This window comes from Denticeps clupeoides, chromosome 12 (assembly GCF_900700375.1).
Source record: "Denticeps clupeoides chromosome 12, fDenClu1.1, whole genome shotgun sequence".
NCBI lineage: Eukaryota > Metazoa > Chordata > Actinopteri > Clupeiformes > Denticipitidae > Denticeps > Denticeps clupeoides.
The window spans coordinates 17,657,592-17,678,951 of record NC_041718.1 but is presented as its reverse complement, the minus strand read 5'-3'; the positions used below and the strand labels follow the sequence as shown (position 1 = coordinate 17,678,951).

Sequence of the window (21,360 nt, the reverse complement as noted above, 5' to 3'; positions counted from 1 at the left end):
TTCCATAATTCAGTTTTTCTATACATTCCTAGAACATAAGAATCATATATATTTTGTGGACCCAGTCTAGCACAGAATACAGAGTCCAGACTGTGACCCTCGAATCTGCTCCTTTCGTTGGGAGGTCAGAGTGGTTGAGGAAAGAGCCTGGGAGACATTCCATGAGAATCTGTTTCCATTAAATGCATTTGGTCACAAAAGCAAGTGAGAGCAGTGTTGTGGAAAAAAAACGTAGCTCTGTGTCTGTGTGTGATGTCAGTACAGCATTATAGAAGGTCTAATGAGCATGCGCTGAAACAATCACATCACAAAAACGTGGAACCATGGACACAAAATTGACAAAAATGCATAACAGATTAAATAATTAAATGACACAGATGTATGCAACACGTTACATTCTTTAATTTCAGTTATTTCCTTACAATGTTGCAAATGCTAATGAGATAATGAATGCAAGAAAAATAAATTTTCATCTGGGCATGGAAGAACAAAAAAGGAAAAAATTCAATTCAATTCCCTCACCTACGATTTATTTTTTATTAACTGAACAGATTTTTGGTAAAATCCCTTTACCACTGTGGCTCTTGTGTGTGTAATGGACATTAGGCCTTTTTTCGTGGGGACGGAGCTGTAGCATATTTCCAGGTTTTTTTTTCAAATGGCAGAGTGACTTACAAAAAACAAGCACACATGATGAGACATACTCTCAAACATTAATGATAAAAATAAAAAGCAGTTTTGGACACATAGAAATGCGAGGCGAACCCTTGATACTGTGATCCCGAAGGCACTGTAAAGCCTGAAAAAAAACCAGAGGTATTACACATTTGACGCACAGACTGACCTATCATGATGCAGCACTATGCGATAAGAAACCTGCAGAAAAATACCCAGAGAGAACAAGGAAGTTGTCTGACTTTACACAATTTAACGAAGGACAGAAAAAGTGTTTAATGCCTGTACACTGGTCGCATCGCACCGCGGTTTAAAAGGAACGTAGAATCTCTCCAGTATAAAATTATTCTCAGTGCTATAGGGTTGGCAAATGGTCTACAGGAAAGACAGAAGTGATAATATAATCATACAGGTTACATGCATTTACAGTCATTCCTGCACTGGACCCTTCATACAGTTAAAATGCGCAAAAAATTTTTTATCGGAACATTTTACGCATTCGTCACAGGGAAGAACACAGCTTCAATCACCGTTACTGCATACAGAAACATAAAGACATAGATGATAAATGGATGAGTACAAACACAGTCCAAGCTCTCGCAATATTACCCACAATGCACCTGAGGAAGGTTCGCATCTCCGGTCCTCTCCTCTGTCAGCTCCCTTCTGTCAGCTTTCACTCTCTCTTCCAGTGGCATTGTGTCCCTTTTCCCCACCGTGGATCCTTTGCACTGCAGCGCTCCCTGGTGGCGAGGAGCCGGGATAACTCCATATTCCTGGCCAGACTGGGGTCTGTGCTGGGCTCCAGTGGAAAAAAACGGGGTCAGTCTGAGGTTTTGGTTGGCGGGCCGCGCTCAGATGCGGCTGGTTGGGGGGTGGCAGCGGTAGGTGCAGTTCTTCAGGATGTCGGCAGTGCTGTCACCCGTCTCAGGGCAGCCTTCATCAGCCGGGGCTGAAAAATCAATGTGGGGCATGTAAATTGTTCAAATGCATTACATAAATAATGATAATAAGATAAAAATGGATTCTTTGAACCAACACTAGCATAATGTTAAAAAGGTACGTTAATGATAAATGTATCTTATTTGCTTTATTTGAAGTAAACCTCATGTCATTTAATTTATAATCTCATTTAAAATAATAATTACTGCCCTTTTGTTGTAAAATGAAGGGTTTCATTTTTAAAACATTGTCACTGTCACTGTCCTCCTGTTGTGTGCCTTAAGTGATCTGCTGGGCCTGAGATTCCCTTGTCCCTGGGATTTTGCAGCCGTTAGCTGGATTAGTGTAAGTCTATGTCGTGCAACATTTTGTGTTTATCCCTTTCGGGTATAATTGGGTCTTGTACCGACTGGTCTCAAAGAGTTGAGGTTCCAGGGTCTAGTCTGTTCTAGAGAGAGCTGATGAACTGGTGAAGCAGACTCACTGCTCTCCTCCTCCTCGCCCTCCGGCAGTAGCAGGTGCCCGTGGCACGGACTGGTGAGGGTGGGCTGGCTGGGACCTTCCTGGCTGGTGCCCAGCTGTAGTCTTCGCATGTGCCGGACCACAGCCGTGGCATTAAACGCTTGCTGAAGGGAGCAAAGGTGCGGCGTCAACATATGTAACATCTATATTAGGGCATTAACAGAAAAGCCATTGAGACGTCAACAAATCGCATCTTTTGTCCGTCACTCTATGTGCGCTTTTCTTTGCAAATGACACACTCCACGACGGAAGGTGGCCGGACATCTTGCTAAACAGCTAAAGATGTAAAAGAGTGAGCGACCCCTCCCAGCAGCGTATGCAGCTGAACCCTGTCGCGTCACCGGGTTTATTCGCCGTTGTGATGTGTGAGGGGAGGAGGGAGTGGCGGCGGATGGGGCAGGGAGCGTGGAGGGTAAACTGATGTGGTAAGGTGGGGTAAACACTTCTCCTGTTTTCTCTGTCTGCCACAGGGACCTCGACAGTGTGGATTACTTAGCACCAAAGCAGACTAAATAAAAAGAAACGAAAACCAGAGGCACAAACTTCTTACTTCCTTGCACAAACTTCTTACTTTTTTTACTTTTCACTTTTGCACACCTACCTGTTACACATATTTTCTGTTTTTATGTTAAAGACATAAAAGTGTAATATTTGGTTATGTTTGCAATTTTTGCATATTGGTTCATTGTATACTTGCAATATTTGCAATACTGTAGTCTGTAGAAGTTGCTAAAGCGTTTCACTGCATATCATACCATATATGACTGTGTATGTGAGTATATAGAGTGTGTGTGTGTGTGTGTGTGTGTGTGTGTGTGTGTGTGTGTGTGTGTGTGTATATATATATATAAAGAGAGAGAGAGAGAGAGAGAGAGAGATAGAGATAGATATTTTTGAGGGCACGTACGAAAGACATGGGGATGTCAAATGTAAAGTTGACGGCTGGGATTGTGCATGAAAAGGGGACGATTTGACATTAGAAATGTATAAGTAAATCTGAAAACATCGGAGGTTGTTAATGCTCTTTATAATACACACACACACATACACCTGTATAATAAAACAGAGCTTTTCATACCTTCCACTTGCTTTTGGCAAAGTTCTTCTTGATTTGGGCACTGACAGACTCATGGATGTTCTTGTCCAGTGCCGTGTCTCCAGCGATCCTACAACAGAGATCAACATACTCTCATACACTCTCATACAGGATTAAAGTCAAAATATTATGGCACTGATAACTTTATTTATGACGCTTGGACTACGTAATAAGTAATATGACACTGATTTCACTGAAAAGGATATATGTAAAATATGTTTCTATTCAATTGCTATGGCAATAAGCAATGGCATTATGTCATATCCAAAAATGCCATTAAAAAAAAACGATATAAAAGCAAAGTATGAACATATTTATATGGTAGTACAGTCCTATGAATGGATTTATATTAGTGAATTAAGTGAATTAAGCTGATGTGTGCATGCGTCGTACCAAGGGTGCTGCAAGGCCTGTTCACAGGTGTAGCGGATTTTAGGGTCCTTCTCCATCAAATGAACTATGAAGTCTTTGGCTGCAGACAAAATGAGAACAGCATTCTCAAGTGGTGCAAAAAAAAAACAAAAAAAACAGGTACAACACGTAAAGGAGAAAAAGAACGCTTTAAAAAATATGTCTGCAAATCTCCCTTGAGCCCTGTGTAATTGTTTCCGAGCATCCTAGCGAGAGTGCTCATAGACGCAGTGACAGCTGGGCAAAGCATCAACGGAACACAAATCTTATGGAACCTTCTCTAGTAACGGGAAACTGCTGACATTTTATTTTTTGGAGAGGAAAAAAAAAAAAGAAAGCAGAAAACTTTATTCCCGGAATAAAGGCTTTCTTCTTATATCCCAATGCGGGAGCAGCAGTTTTGGGAAAGGAAACATACCTGAATCAGAGATGTCATCCCAGTATGGAGAGTCAAATTCGTACTCTGCCTTCAGGATCTGCTCAAACAGCTTGGCATCGTTCTCATCGTAGAACGGTGGATATCCGCATAGACTGTTAAAATAAAAGCATGAAAATGGTCGGCAACCTTCCGTCGTGAAGGTAGCTGCTCTTCTGTGCTGTTAAAAACACCAGCCCTTCTCGGCCAGTATTGATCAATTGTTGACCAAAGACATGGAAACAGACAAACGATAAAGTCCAAAAACAAGTCCAATTCAATATGCACACAAGCTAGACGTTCATTTTCTGTGTTCCACAGTACTGTAGCATTAAAGGCCGGAGTGCTCAGGAAACTCACAGAATGTACGAGATGACGCCGATAGACCAGCAGTCCACCGCCTTGCTGTAGGGTTTCTGGGCCAGAACCTCAGGAGCTGCCAAAGGAAACCATCATGTTTTCATGTCCGTATTACGCACAGTTCTCGACGTTCCAGCTGGCACGTTCTCCAGAAACAAAGGACTGTTTTCTCTTGAGTTGTGCTGTTTGTGGTCTATCAGGATGAACCTACCGCTACATAAACCAGTTAAAACACACCATTCAGCATCAGCGCTACTACGCTGCCAGGGATGAGCCCAATGCTAAACCACTAACATTAAAAAGATTTCAAAAAGATATCATTTTGCAAACAGTCTATTAAGACTGATAAAGTTTACTGCATCTTTTTATTATTAGCCTAGCTGCTAACCCCTACCGTAATGATAACAGACAGCTGGGATGTGGCTACTTAAAACTTTTAGAATAGTCCCTATGCTGGCCAGGCTAAAGATTAAATACTTCAACGTAACTTTTACAAACAAAGCATTTGTAATGCTACTTGACTTGTAAGTTCTGCCATATCGAAATCAATGCTAACTTTTAATATCAATTAATATCAGGGTATCAATTGTTTTGGAGAGTAGAGTTTCGGGGTGTTGGAGAAAAGTTAGAGAAAAGCCTTGCTTGTTGCGTGTTAGTGTGGTCGGTGTTGTGTTAGTTGTCTTTTTTTGTGGTGGTTGGGATCCTGTTGGTTGTTGTGTTGTTATGTACAACACACAGTGGTGTGGTTCACTTCTCGCTGTAAATAAATGCTGTAGTTGTCACTTCGGCCTGGTACGTGTGTATTCCCGGCTCACACATCCCTCTCCTTCGTTGTCACGTTTGCCAACCCCTAGACGGGCACGTGAAACCCAGATTTTGCCATGTTACTATTACATCAAGAGTAAAGGTAGACAACATAACTTAAACAGGGCTCTCAAGTATTGAAGTTTGCTTGTTTGCCGCTACGAATTCACATGAAACAAGATGAAGAGAAACAGATAAACGTTAATCATTTCTAATGCTCAGTGCATGAGACTTGAGAGCCCTGGTTTAAATATGCCTCTGGTGTTACTGGTAATTAAGATTAATCATTTAAATTAGACAAACCTGCATTATTTTACTTAACTTGAATAGATTTAGTTCCGATCTAAGGTTCCAATGCAGTCTGAGATATCATCAACTCATGGATTTACTTTCAGTCACTCAAGATGCAAATCCAAATGTGGCATTTCTGCTATTTCTAGCACAGTTGCATATGCATGGTTGTTAAAACAAATCACATTTTGCATATATTTGACTTCTGTACTAAAAACAGCTTCATCTGCTCCATCTATTTGTTGATATTGTCGCTAAGCAACGTTAGTTGGTCAGCTGTCAGGTGGGCAGAAGATGCCTTTTTTTTATCCAGTATGCAAAGTAAATGAGGTTATTTCTGACACTATGCAAACTGTAAACCACAGTTAGTCATGACCTGGCATTCTGATTGGTTGAGGGTTAGGCGTCTCGTTACACCTCATTGCACTGTTTGCGGTGCTGCTGAATGACGTTGTAAAGCAACAGGCAGAGATAAACAACATGACATTTTAATAGAGATATAATCCAGAAATCAGTTATAATTATTTAGCTAATAACACGGCGGTTACTGATTCCAAGAAATTGTTCTCTGCAGCACTGACCTACGTATCCTGGTGTGCCACACGCTGTGGACATCACGCTGCCCGAGCCCTCGATCTTGGACAGGCCAAAGTCACTGATCATGATCTTGGAGTCCTCGTCCAAGCTGTAGTAGAGCAGGTTCTCCGGCTGTAGGGACACACCAGAGGACGTTAATTTATAGAGGGCCATTCCTCTCCGCTGCTCAACACATCGCTTCCTCTCTCCTCCTCTGCACAGAGGTCCCTACAGAGGACTTAATTAGCCAGTCGAAAGTGGGGATCAATTTGTTCATACTTGGTTGCGCTGGCTGTAAACAAATGAGCTCATTAGTGGAGAAAGGCTGCAAGTCCGGCTCACTCAGGCTACTGAAACCTTGGGGTAAGGTACGATTGAGCAGACAATCCTCTTTTCATCTCTCCAGATTTGCATGGCCTAGTCGCGCAGCCTGCTGCATGAGCCAAAAGCAGGGAGATTCCTGGTCACTATGCAGGACAGCCAGACTGGTGTCAGGTTTCTGTCTACTCACCTTAAGGTCCCGGTGAACGATGCCCATGTCGTGGAGGTACTTCACGGCGTCCAGTATCTGCTGGATGAGTTTGCTGGCGTCCTTCTCCGTGTAAAATCCCTTTTCCACAATTCGGTCGAAGAGCTCACCACCAGACACCCTGCCAACAAACAACATGCGCTCAGACCGGACCTGCCCCCTCTGGACCACTGATAAGCAATCACGGGGTGCCAACGACCCATTTCCGGTTAACATTCGCAAGAGTTTTATTGTCAGAGCAGTAAACGGTGGACCGATTTACAACACGAGACAAGACATGACGGTGCAAAACTAGGACAAGACAAGAAGACAAACTATTCGAAGTGGTGCAAATGATAAAGGAGGATTTGTAACAGTAAGTGGGCAAGAGCCCGATACGTAGTTTGGTATTAAGTACAGTGTGTTTCATTCTACTCTAAAAAAAAAAAAAGGATTTTTCATTGAAACTAATTTGAAACACATGTGACAATTTGTAAAGCCCTTCTAGCCTTTTTTACTCAATTTGTATGGCAATGCAATGAGGTATGGGACAACTATGAAAGCCTGTACAGAAACGATGCAAAAACATTATTAGAGCATGGAAAAAAAATAATAAACACCCCCACCAACCACCAACTCTTCACATCCGTCACTGTAAAATAATATGCTTGATCAGTCCCAGCAGGTGGGTGAAGATTGCATGTCATCAGATGGAGATTTTCTACTGCACCAGCTTTGAAAAAAATACAAACGTGTGGTTCACTCATTCGCCACCAGGGGGAAGCGTTGGGTTCCAAGAGAAACACCCATCATATCATTATTAAAAGGAAAAAAAAAACCTAGAAGAAGGAAGAACGAACCAAAAAGGGGCTCATTCATATTCACTGATTCCCAGTTAAAGACAGACGAAGCCTTCAAGCCCAGAGGTCGTTTTGGAGAACATCAGTGATTCAGTGTTATGGGGGTGCATGGGAAGAACGGAGAGCCTGACGCCGGAGGTAGTCGGCGGCATCTCTGAAGCATGAAACGCGCGGCGGATCTCTGGCAGAGATGAAAGCCCAACGGGCCGGTGCCCTGCAGCTTGTGCTGCCACCCAGCGGCGGCGCCACCCGCCCGGGAGAGAGGGCGGAGGCTGTGTGTGGGACTCCCTGTCCATCTTTTTGTTCAGGCTTTCAACAAAAGTTCAGCATCTGCCCACCCGCTCGCATTCGTGACTACGGCGTTAATGTGAGAGCGACCCTGTTATTCTGACAGCCGCCCACTCAGCAGTCCCCTCCGTACACACACACACACACACACACACACACACACTGGCTGAAACACACGACCCCTTTCCCTCCCTCCCTCCGACCCTTGCTGACATTTCACTGCGAGAGGGCGGGATGCTGCAGCTGTGGGCATATTCTCATGGAAACCGGTGGAGGATGCGCTGGAGCCCCCCCCCTTCCCACACCTGCCCCCACGTTCGTTTCACGTGGAACAAACAAGGGCGAGCGCTGGTAATTCATGGTGGCTGACGGCGGGAAGTGGGCGCCTTCTCCACGCAGGATGGAGTCCGAAAGCCGCTGCGCACCTCGGTAAATTAAGACAGCCGTCTTTGGAGCCCTAATTTCCCTAGCCGGTCAACTTTGCGTGACCTTTTCTATGTGACACTAATTAACGGAGACGTCGCGGAGCGCTCCACATCAGTCAGACTTTCTGCATTTCTATCAGGGCTGGGCGATTACGACACAAATCGGCCAAAAAAGAGCCTGACGGGTGGAAAGGAGCTTATTTCGGAATATGCAAGACATGCAAAAAATATACACAGATAAAAAATGACGCCACAGTGAGATGCGGCCTTGCATTTTCATTGGAGTAGACAACATCGAAGTTCAAAGATGGACAGCAGATTCATATAAAATGTCTCAGTAAGGGATTTTAGAGAGGCATGGTGAAACATTAATGGGTGGTAAGATCGCGATAATGTACCTTCCACAAGACACCGTCCCCTCACACTGCTCCCTGGGCACCTTTCATGGCTGCCAACCGCTCACCAAGGTGAGGACACATTTCGCTGCAGTGTTTGACAATGACAGTCACTTCACTTTCACTAATCTCCTGAACTTGGCTCTCTGGCCCGAGACGGTGACAGTGTCATTACATAACAACTACAGGGCAGTCCTGTCAGAAATGGAATGGACCTTACAAGGGAATTATTATGAACGTATTAATGCATTATTATTCGTTCAGGTGACAATCAAGCTATCTTGCTTTTACAACATTCATTTTCGGAATTCCAAGAAGGTGAGGCCGTTTGTGCCAATAGATGCACTGCGTGATGTTGATGTGGCGTTGTGCTTGAGGAACAGCTTTCATATTTTCCTTTTTGTCAGAAGAAGAAGCATACTGCATCCAAGTCGGCGTCTCTAATTAAGTGAGGCACACTGACAACCACCTGTTCACAGGCAGCGACAGAGCCGGAGCCATCTGTCTTTCTGCTGTATCGCTGTCTGAATCGGTGTTGGAGCCAAGCAGAGTTCCAGCCATGTTGGGAGAGCTTGTGTTTTGGGACTTCCTTTTTTAAAAAGTTATCTGAAGGAATCCTCAGCCAGGAATTCAGAAGTCACTCAAAATCTTTATACTGTACAGTCGTGGCCGAAAGTTTTGAGAATGACACAAATACTGGTTTGCATGCATTCCAGAATGTTATGATGAGTGATCAGTCCCTCTTTGCCATGAAAATTAACTTAATCCCAAAAAACATTTCAGTCCTGCCTTTAAAGTCTGTTTCACCCATGTGACAATAAACTAGTCAATTTCCTAGTTTTCTCCCCCCACAGTTCCATTGAGCTACTTTACTTTCATTTGTTAGGCCTCTCTCTCTCTCTCTCTCTCTCTCTGTAATGTTCTGGGGTGGCTCCTCATCAGACCATGATTGTCGTGATTGGTGATCTGTAATAGGGCAAAGGGCTAAAAATGGCATCTGTTTGGGAAAACGTTTAACTACGAATAAATAAAGTAATAAAGTGAAGTGATTGTCACATGTGATACACAGCAGCACAGCACACGATGCACACAGTGAAATTTGTCCTCTGCATTTAACCCATCACCCTGAGTGAGCAGTGGGCAGCCATGACAGGTGCCCAGGGAGCAGTGTGTGGGGACGGTGCTTTGCTCAGTGGCACCTCAGTGGCACCTTGGCGGATCGGGAATCGAACCGGCAACCTTCTGACTACAGGGCCGCTTCCTTAACCGGTAGGCCACCACTGCCCACTCAGGGTCAAGTGTTTCAATGAGATGGCTCAATGAACATTTTAAAACTATTACGAAAATCTCTCTGAAAATGTAGCTATAGCATGAGCACCGAATGTCATTTACAATAATATGAAGTACAAAGAAATTACTGTATGAACAACCTGGTGATTGCTTGGTTCCTGAAAATCTTGACACATAATCCCAATGTGCAATAGATATCTATTATTCTTCAAGAGTACTTATTTTCTACTGTGCAGTACATTCTATTTTCCGTTAATGTAAATATATTGTGGGGTGAGAAGTGTATGAGCGTAGGTGCCATTTTGAGTAAAGTTGAGATATACATAACGAACTAAAGTGCTTGATAAGCTCTTTCTATTGAATATGAATAAATTCTTAACATTTTAGAGTTACTAAACAAAAAACAAATCACTTAACACTGAGCAAACAAAAGCAGTTATGCCAAAAATTCTTCACTATGTACACTGTATAAATTATTAAATCAACACAAAGTTACATTAAAATGTGGACTTTTTTGGTTGTTATGGTTCTTACCTCTGAAAAGTCTATATTTCCTATCTGTTTTCACAGGTTCAAACCCGACCAAGACACTTGACCCTGAGTGTCTCCAGGGGGACTGTCCCTGTAACTGCTGATTGTAAGGCAGTCTGGATAAAGGCATCTGATAAATGCTGTAAAAAATAGAGCTTTCTAAACTGTCGGTGCCATCCCGTGTGGTTGCCTCAATCACATCGCCCCGAGTTGAAATACGTTCGGTTCTGTACCCGCCCTCAGTGGTTACTATAACGCTGAATTTCACTGACATTCCACTGTCGCTGGTTGCCACAGTGCTCATATCGACGCAGTAATTTCAGAGTAATTTCCTCACGGACTGCGGATCTGCCAACTCTGCCGGATGCAACAGACACTAAACTGTGCTTTATAGATGAAGAAACAATACTCACAGCTGCATGACAAGGTAGAGGTGCGACTTGCTTTCAAAAATGTCCTCCAGGGAAACAATGTTGGCGTGTTTAATCCTGAAAGAGACGGGAATAAAAGCACATCAGTCAATATGGAGTTATACACCACAGAGCTCAGATAAAAGACACCTGCTACTCCATCATATTGACCAGAATAAACATTTCCACTGCACTGCACTTTGCATTCGCGGCAGATGACGGGTCATTTTTTGGCACGTCTTCCACCTCAGGGGAATAAAGCAAACCAACAGTTTTAACTCTGCCTGCTGGGGCTTTTACAGGTCACATCCACCCATTTCACAGAACATTCTTATGCATGAAGCTGCTATTAATATAAAAAAAGTCAATTTTTCTTATTCACCTTGACAACTGGAGATGGCAATCAGCCACTCGGCAACAAACTGAAATTAAACCCTGCTAGATGAATCTCTGGAGACCCTAACACAGGGGTAAACCTAATACGAGGCATTGCTCAAACATAACTCCAGTGAGCTCATAGTAAACCATCCCACTGCTGACCCTGCTGTAACAATGCACGGCTGCATTTACAACTTCAGGCCAATTTAGAACACGGCACCATTCTGATTTCGATTTTCCCAGATTAGCTTCATTCATATGTGGAAATAAAAAAGTGTGAACAGACGGATCGTATATTCCCACGAAATGCATTCAACACGTCATTAAAGTGCAAAAGTTTGTGAAGTGATTGTCATTTGTGATACATAGCAGCACAGCACACGGTGCACACAGTGAAATTTATCCTCTGCATTTAACCCATCACCCTTAGTGAGCAGTGGGCAGCCATGACAGGCGCCCGGGGAGCAGTGTGTGGGGACGGTGCTTTTGCTCAGGGGCACCTCAGTGTCACCTTGGTGGATCAGGATTCGAACCTTCTGATTACGGGGCCGCTTCCTTTTCTTGCTCAATGTTTGCCTTCGGGAAACATTCAGATTTTTGTGGTCCCCAATGGTGGCCAAACACAGTCCCCAATATCAGCCAAATCAGCATTTGATCGGCAATCAAGTAAGACAGTTCTGTAGTCGGAACTTAAGTTCTTTAAGTCCTTTTAAGGGCTGAAACTCTACAAACCCAAGCAATTCCACTCCTGACAACATTGTATTGAAGGAACATAGAACCCAGCCACCTCAGCTGAGCTCTTTATACAACACACTGTGACCACGCTAGCATCAGATTGGCCCAACCAAAACTTGTGCCAGCAATAGCCAAGGTACACCATCCAAAGATTTTCTGTCCCTAAACCTGCTTAGCTTCAGTTATGAGGTGTGGAGAACAGAGCAAGAAAGTGAAAGTGAAGTTATTGTCACTTGTGATAAACAGCAGCACAGCACACAGAGCACACAGTGAAATATGTCCTCTGCATTTAACCCATTACCCTGAGTGAGCAGTGGGCAGCCCGGGGAGCAGTGTGTGGAGACGGTGCTTTGCTCAGCGGCAACTCGGTGGCACCATGGCGGATTGGGATTCGAACCTTCTGATTACGGGGCCGCTTCCCTAACCGCTAGGCCACCACTAGGCCACCCCTCCCCCGAGGTTCTCTTCAGGTCAACAACAGTCATTCACAACTCTAAATCACAGGCAACTGCTGCTACCTGCTGCACAAATCATGTGATAGACATTTGTAGCCCTCTAAAATGTAGCAAGTTGAACTTTGTAGACATTCTTTGGCAAAAGTTCTCAAAAGTGCCCGGGCAAACCACGCGAAGGGCGATGTGTTCAACCACCCCCACGAGGCACGGAGGTGAGTCACCCGATCCTACGGGCTTTTCATTCCGTCGCCTACTCCCCGGAAAGGCCCTCTTGAGAGATGCGACCATGGCCCGGTCCGCACCCCTGGCTTCCCCGCGAAAGCCCACACGGGAAAGCGCGGCGCGGCTGGAAGTGACTCGCGGGAGGCCTGCTGTTTGCACGTGGTCTCGCAGCCCTCAGGTACGCCTGTTGTCAGGGCAGGCAGAGCGCGCGTAACAGCGATTACACAAGGCCACATCACGCCGTGACTCATCCAGAAGGTACAGTAAACAGGGCAGAAAGAGGCTGGCGGCCCGTGGCGGGCTCGCATTAACCTCAACTCGGCGCACCGCCGCGGATTTACTGGAGCAAATTGGTGACGACAGCCGAGGTGTTTTCATCAGCAGAAATGGACGTGAGCGCAAAAACAAAAATAATGCAGTCAAAGTAATAATGAGAGCATTTCTAGGAACATTGTGACCCCTCTTATCCAAACCTTGGGTAACATCGTAGCAAAAGTGGGGCAAACAGGCTAACAGCTAGCATTTACAATTAGCATTTTCACATTAAACCAGGTCTAACACTGTAAATGTAAATTCACATAGCATTGCATATCATAAGCATACATTAAAATAATGAACTGAACAAAACTAAAAGATCTGCCACCGTAGAAGACCCTCTCCTAGCACATTTAAATACATTCAAATAATTGTGCTATGCCTGTAGTTGTTAGAATTACAATTTTATATCTTACCAGTGGCTGAATTAATTTATGTAATTATATGGATCCTGATTACCTTTGTTGATCCTGATCACTAACCTGATTACTGATTACTAATATCAATGAATCAAAGTAAATCGTCATTAAAATGTGAAATTTAAAGTGAGCCATCAAATATTGCATTTTTACTACACAACCAACCTATTAAAAATAGTTGTTCTCTTTGGAATACTGTGGTATTAATGTGTAGTTTAATATCATTATTGCATGAGGTCTGATCCAGCTCTGCCACCTGTCATGTTTTATGATCTTCTGCAGATTAATTTCACAAAGGCAAATGAGCGAAAGGGACATGAAACGTCTACTCTGCAGGTCTCGTTTCCTCAGTTGTGACCCTCTCACTGTATCTGTACGTGTTTTTATTATAGGAATATTGTTTCCCGGCTCCGTGTTCTTGCGCATGGGGGATACAGGAAGAGCAATTAGAGCTCGGCCCCTTATCACGGGCCTGGGTCCAGCTGTCGTGGGGTCTCTGATTCGATTGTGCGCTCTGTAAAATGTATTTCGCAGGCATGAGTGGCCAGCGTTAATGAACAGCCCCAAAGCATGAGAAGAAAATGAGCTTTAACCCCGCTTAGGTTCCTTTTACTCCCCAAAATGCACCGCGAACACTTCCTCCCTCCAGGATGATGCAATCACAGGCACAGGCCACATGATGTAACGTAGCATATGCTACATTTTAATTGACTGACGGGTACGGGGCGTTCCTTCACCTCGTGGCCAGACATGAGTTGGGTCTTATTAGAACCATCTGGATTTAATGGCCCTGAGAAGGTTGCATCACGGTTTTCCCATGGCTCATCGGCACAGGTCAGGTGTGAGCCGAGGCCCTGGTGAGAATTCATCCTGGGAATCTTTCACAAGAACTTCCCTCTCCTGCAGCCCCTGTCGTCTTGCTAATGTTCGCCTCGCTCTCGCTGGTGAGAGACGAGATCTCCACGCAACCGCTAGGCCTCTGTGTCTGCTGTAACCCAGGCAACTGGGCCACTAAAAATAGCTCCGGTTCCTCTGGTTCAGTCATTTCCCCAGAGCTTCACAATATTAGTGGATTTAACTGGTAGATATTTTAACCCCCAAGATCATTATCATAATTGTAGCCAGAATTACTGGGCTGAGAAAGTATGCTGTGATGACAGGAAGGTTAAAACAACTTGAAAGTTTTTTTTTTACAGAGTCCATTTACAGGGTGTGTGTGTGGATTTGTGTGACAATTAATATGAACGCCACTATTCTTTCAAATTTCAATGGCATAAATGCCAATGCATTCTAATGAATGAAGTCATGAGAAGCCACTGTCACTTCTTAAAACAAAAAAAACGTCACAGACGTTGGTAGTAGCCTAGTGGGTAAGACACTCGCCTGTGAATCAGAAGACCATGAAGTCACAGGTTCAAACCCCACATACTACCATTGTGTCCCTGATCAAGATGCTTAACCCTGAGTTAAGCATCTCCAGGGGGACTGTCCCTGACCCTTTGGATAAGGGCGCCAATCTAAACACTGTGAATGTGACAGCATAGCAACATATCCCAAAATCCTCTGGTGTGTGTTTAGTGTGCTAGACATGCAACATAAATGTGTGTATTTATGATGGAGAACGGTGGTGTATTTATGATGGAGAACGGTGGCAGGGTGAGGGGCAAATTCAAACAAACCCACTTGTGCAAGACGGCGATTTCGTTCTCAATGCTGTTCTCCTTGCCCTCCAGTGCCTTCTTGGGAATGCACTTGATGGCCACCAGCCTCTGTGTTCTCTTCTCCTCTGCTAGGACCACCTCAGAAAAGGCACCCCTGCAAACACAAGGCATGCAAACACAAGGCATGCACCTTGGCATCAGTCATTTCAAATACACAGTCAACAGAATGAAAGTGAAAAAGTGACAGTGAAAGTAATTGTCAATGTGAAACACTGCAGCACAGCACACGGTACACACAGGCCTCTGCATTTAACCCTGCATCACCCTTGGTGAGCAGTGGGCAGCCATGACAGGTGCAGTGTGGGAGCAGTGTGTGGGGACGGTGCTTTGCTCAGTGAAACCTCAGCGGCACCTTGACGGTTCGGAAATGAACCGGCAACCTTCCAATTACGGGCCCGCTTCCTTATTTGCTAGGCCACCATTGCACCTACCACCATGTCTACTTCTGAGATGTTAAAAACATATATTACCAGGAAACTTTTCAAAATTACCTCAAATTTCTAGCAAATATTAGTCGTTCTTTCAACTGGAGAAGGGGGCGTGATAAAATCAAAAGAAAAATGAATCTAAAAATTCCAGCATGGCACTGCACACATGCAAATCAAAATAATTAACCAATCACTGTATACTTTTATCTTCACTTCCAAAAAATGGGTTCCAGTATAACAACTTTATAACATTTTCATGTCATACTACCCAGCTAGAAAATCATTTCAGAGAACTCCAGGCTGGAATTTAGCCCACACTACTACATGCCTCGGCCTGCACGCTGTCAGACTTCCTCAAGTGCTTAAAAAGTTTCACTATCTCTCTGCTCTTAAGCCTGATCTAATTTCATGCCATTGTTTGCCAGAGTGCAGGTTTAATCCCGGGCTACCTGACACCCAGTCATGCCGGCAGGCTTCTCTGATCGGAAAAGAGCATGTCTCTGGCTGGTTTCTTTTGCCGTATTTTGTTGCAGCTGGGCCAGTTCTAGTAAACTCGACTGGCTTCGGAGCGCCGTTGCATTCCTCACGTCGCCACTGCTGGCTTTTCAGGCAATACAGCTTTCAACTCATGCTGCATACATGTGTTGACAAGCTTGGCACTGCTGATAACGATCAAGAAACGTAAAAAAATGACATTCAGAGCCAAACACGGAATTTATCAAACAGTGAGTCGGCAATGCCAGCAGAAGAGGTGGCATTTTAAGGTTCCTGGGAAGCATTCCTTTGTTTGAATTTTCTTTTGCATTTTAATGGGACTAATTCTTTACTTCACACAAAATTGTCAATTATTTAATAATTGTTTTATATTTTTGCTATTTTTAACTAAAAAGACCCGAACAGCCACAGTCACTACTGGAACTAAATTTTAACTAGAATTTTCATGCTGCCACCATAAAAGAACAAAGCATTATGATATAATCGATTATGTACTGCTTCGATGCAGAATTTCAACACCCCAAATGTGGTTATGTATTATTTAGCAGCGCTTAAACAACACAGCACACGGTGACACAAAGAAATGTGTCCTCTGTATTTAACCATCACCCTTGGTGAGCAGTGGGCAGCCATGACAGGTGCCCGGGGAGCAGTGTGTGGTTGGACGGTGCTTTGCTCAGTGGCACCTCAGTGGCACCTTGGCAGATCTCCTTATCAGTGCATCTGCTTCTTTTTACAAGACCGTTTTAACTAAATTTCCCCATTTCAGAAGATTACCCAAAATGAAGCAAAACCTATTTATTGTCCAAGGCAGGCACAGATCTCAGCATGACCTGAACTACAGGAACTTGTTTGTTTCTGCTGGGCGTGCAACCATGAGTGGATTTTCTTTAGAAGCTTCGGCAGCTTGGTTCCTCAGAGCTTCATCTCCCAAAAGGGCGGCACTAATTAACATTCCATCTAAACAGCTCCAGGAACTTTGGCATCTCTCTGCGGCAGGAAGAGGAGGGGCACATGGGCCATCAGCCTTCCAGCAAGTGCAATTTCCAGATAAGAACTCATCCCAGTTGAGCATAAGACCACACTCCACAACACTCATCATAAAAAAACATTGCCAAGAAACATTCGTGCTTATTTCCGTCACACTTTTATCAGTGTTATGGCCAATTAGCAAAGGAGCTTTCATCAAATAAATACAAATATCAAGAAAAAAAGGTCATTTGATTAGATTTTTTTGTCATTTAATTTCAGACCCAAATCAAGTTCTGAGTACAGAGGTTTGACATATTTTTCAGATATTGGCCAGTGATGTAACAGCGACCTTTCGGGGGGAGGGGGGGTGTATCCTAATGACATGCCCAAACCCTCTCAGCGGGCTCTTCTCGATCCTACTGAGCTTCTCATCACTGTAGACAATATTCCAATATTTCTGCTTTTCCAACCTTCTGCTTTTATAGTCGCTGAACTCTGTGGCTAAAACATGTTACTTGTAAAAGAAAAAAAAGAAACTTATTTAATTAATGTCATTGGTAGTATAACCCACTAATGTAGGGTGGTAGTAGCCTAGTGGGTAACACACTCGCCTATGAACCAGAAGACCCGGGTTCGAAACCCACTTACTGCCATTGTGTCCCTGAGCAAGACACTTAACCCTAAGTTGCTCCAGGGAGACTGTCCCTGTAAATAAGGGCGTCTGATAAATGCTGTAAATGTAAATGTGCATTTTTTTTAAAGGAACGCTCTAAGCTTAGTCAGATGGCAACACTATACTAACTTGCCTGTGTAGTTTTTGTGTGACCTGTTTTATGACAAGTCAAACCATGTGATACTGTTCCTTGTAATTTTGGATGCACGCTAAACATGGCTAGAGATACAGAAGGTGGTGCAGGATTTCCACTTGGACAAGCCCAGCGCGTGTTCACTGGAAACCCAACGAGAGCTTCAAAGCGGCCGGCCTGATGTCAATATTTGCGGAGCTGTGCGAAGGCTGCGTACAGTCTACATGGGCGTAAAAATGTCGGTGCGCACAACACCGACACTCCTCCACAACAGCTGCTGGGATAAAGAAGCTTGCACTGTAAGCGGGACATTCGGCGAAGCCGAAATGCCATTTCTCATTTTGTGTTCAGCGGCTTCCCTGGCATCGGATCTTAGGGTTTTAACCGCGGCTTTACGTTGTGTTCATAAGCCTCTAATGCCAGACAAGAACGTTCCAAACAAAACACGGACATCTCAAGCAGAATAAGCCAACAGTTTGTGTTCAATATTTGAGGAGAATCGGGTGACGGTGTTTGCGCATGGTGGGAGTCTGTTGAACTTCCTAAACAGGATGTGCTTAACATGCAGAGGTCCGTAATGATGCGGAGACACACACACACACACACACACACACACACACGCGATAAACAGGTAAACAGTCATCCTCCAGAATAGCTCCTGCATGGCCAGACCGTCAGTCACATTATGAATAAATAAAAAAAATCACATTAAGCGCCATTTACAGAGAGCAGGCCGGGGTGACGGTAAACTGACTGTAATTTACTGTACTGTGCTACAGACTTAAAATACATAAACTCAAAGCAAGAACAGCTTTACTTTACTTTACTTTACTTAACTTTAGTCGTGGAGTGAAGGGTGAAAAATGGTCCATGAATGACATCACCTCCAAATAATTCTTAGGAAAAATCATTTCAGGAATTCATGAACAAATGACAGTTACGAAATCCCGATACTGTCATCAGTCTTTTGTGGTTCGGTGGCCAGTTGACAAGCTGTGACTGTGCCACCTTTAAAAAGAGGGCATTAATGTAGGTGGTCAGGTAGGTGGTGGAACGACCCCTTCAGCTGTTTATTCACTGCTGATGTGACACATGAGTGTCGTGACAGCTCAATTTTACAAGCACTTCAAAAACCCAAACGCACACAAATATGATGCTTTAAAAGATTGAAATGCTTATGCCACATTGCCAACCTTTACGATTTAAACGAGGAATCATATTGCAAATGTTGGAATAGCTCAGCAAATGAACATTTTCCACATTCAACAAAAGATCGCTCGGCAACAATGGGTTATAAATAGGGTTAGTGCCACAAACAGACAACAGGCCTCCATGAAGGAAGCAACTCGCACATTTTGGCTCCACAAATATTCTTAACCATCTGCCACATTCTGAATCTGCGAGATTTCCCGCGGCATCCGAAACTGCAACAACTCGACAAGAAACACAAACGCCGCAGCAGAGACAGTGGGAGAGAAAAAAAAAACAAAACTGCAAATTCTTCAAAAAGGTCAAGCGTCACACAGGGGGCCATCTGGTCGGGAGAGGAACTGGACATGGAGCGGCGCATGCTTCGTTGGGCTCCCAGATGGCCTGGAACTCACGCAGCTCGTCCGAAAACCCAGAGCTGCCCCAAAACTCTCAACGGACAACAAATGAGCCCCTGTTTAGTCTGTGGAAATAATGCCTTCATCGTTAGAATTGGGATGTCATTTAACGACTTGTACCAGGTGAAACCCACTGAGATTACTAGAGCTTTTTTTACATAGGGGCCCTGGCCAAGAACGCAGACTCGACATAAATAATGAAACACAACCAAACACAGATAAAGACACAACATTAATGAAAGAGGTTAGGATGAACAGGTAGATGACAAAAAAGATTTTGAATCAGATAGATTGCAAAAAAAAAAAAAAAAAAAAACTCAATACTCAGATGTGTATTGATCTTAAAAATAAGTATAAAAAAAGAATCATTTGCATATCAAAGTTACAGGTGGCATTTTGACACCAATGAAAACAATCCCAGCTATGTGACACATTCACAACACCACAACATGCCAGCAGAACACAGCAAGCGATGCAGTTGATGGCACTTTGCTCCCAAAAAAATATGAAATGTTAAAGTGGCGATACACTCATTAACTATTAGCTGTCTGTAACTGGCTGTTGAGTTATCATTAGCTAAGAATAATTCAGAAGGTTAGCATGGGAGCTAAGTAGCAAACAGGCCAGGTCTCCACTTTTCGGACATAAGTACATAACTCCACATGTGTTCATTCATAATTTTGATGCCTTCAGTGAGAATCTACCAACATAAATGGTCATGAAAATAAAGAAAACACATTGAATGAGAAGGTGTGTCCAAACTTTTGGCCTGTACTGTTATCAGTTATGCTAACTACAAATATTGTGTTGTCTTGTATTAGTATTGTATAGAAATGGTGAAAACCAATGGTGCCTAATACTTTCCAAGGTATCGGTATCTGTCTGTCCAATTGAACAGAAAAAAAAAAACCATGAAGTCGGACTTCCACCTTTCAAAGCTGAACGAAGATCCACATGTGGTCTGCTTTGAGCATAAATAGTAGTAAAGCCTCAGGAATTCTTTTATTAGCACTTTTGTCCTCGCTTAAACACAGTGTGACGCCCTGCACAGTTTTTGCATGCACCCTGTCACACTCACCTGAGTACTTTTCAAGAGACCCTCACAAGCCACACCCAGTTGCGTCCTTTTTCCATGCCATGCGACCAGCGGCACGACAGAAAGACCGGGCCATCCTGGACGCAGCCGACTTCCCTCCCACGCCTTCTCCCCCAGACCAGCTGAGTCACCGCAGGTGATAAATGGTTCCCTTTCCTTCGTCCAAGGTTTTGGTCCCTGTTTTTAACTTTTTTTGGTCCCTTCTTTTTCTCCGGTCGGGTCGCGACACCGGCACTTCTGGTCCCAAGCATGATCTGGCACGAACCACAGACTGGCCTCTAAAATAAACGTAAGTTGTTTCCACTGTGTCACTTTATGCATCACGTAGTCCACGTCTATGTACCATGTATTGTCCTTGTATCATGTTTTGTTAGTAAACCCTGTCTTGCGAAGTCGAGCAATTGTGTCCTTTTTCCATGTCATGTGACCAGCGCCAGGACACGAGTACACATCGAGGGACCCTCACAAACCACGCCCACTTAACGCAGAGCACCTGTTCACTAGCTGTGCACTCGCCCATTAAAACTTTTGCACTTCCACCAGTTGTTGTCTGCCAAGCTGCCGTTGGACAGGAAGAGTGTCTGACACCTAATAAGGACGTGACTTGGCCAAGTCTGCATGTTGATTTAGTGGAGCGTAAGGTAGGGTGTTTTACAGTCTTTTCCCACTTACTGTTCATTATTCTGTGTAAAAAAACATTCTAATTTCTGGTTCTGTACCTGGTTCAGTTCGATTTCCTCATTTCCACATGGCATCACAAACATGATATTATATGCAAAAGACCCCATATCGTGTTATGAACTGGTTTTCCACCTCACACTGGACCACATTCAAATATGTTGTAATGTTCTTCAAAGATCTGATTTCTGAATTCAGAGGCATATGGTACAATGGTGTAGAAAATTATTAAAT

The 21,360-nt window shown here is 43.9% G+C and overlaps 1 protein-coding gene across 2 annotated transcripts in view; it reads right to left on the bottom strand.

Annotated features, from left to right (window-relative positions):
* Nucleotides 1–380: 380 nt before the first annotated feature.
* Nucleotides 381–21,360, bottom strand: part of camk1b (calcium/calmodulin-dependent protein kinase Ib) — a 33,419-nt gene continuing 12,439 nt past the window's right edge. For both annotated transcript variants that reach the window (XM_028997872.1, XM_028997871.1), the window contains 10 exons: nt 15,007–15,138; nt 10,803–10,877; nt 6,604–6,742; nt 6,098–6,224; nt 4,422–4,497; nt 4,065–4,177; nt 3,629–3,707; nt 3,218–3,305; nt 2,102–2,243; nt 381–1,627 (listed from right to left, as the gene is read on the bottom strand). In XM_028997872.1, the coding sequence (XP_028853705.1) occupies nt 1,530–1,627; nt 2,102–2,243; nt 3,218–3,305; nt 3,629–3,707; nt 4,065–4,177; nt 4,422–4,497; nt 6,098–6,224; nt 6,604–6,742; nt 10,803–10,877; nt 15,007–15,138 (1,069 nt within the window). In that variant the 3' untranslated portion in view covers nt 381–1,529. The remainder of the gene's footprint in view (nt 1,628–2,101; nt 2,244–3,217; nt 3,306–3,628; nt 3,708–4,064; nt 4,178–4,421; nt 4,498–6,097; nt 6,225–6,603; nt 6,743–10,802; nt 10,878–15,006; nt 15,139–21,360) is intronic.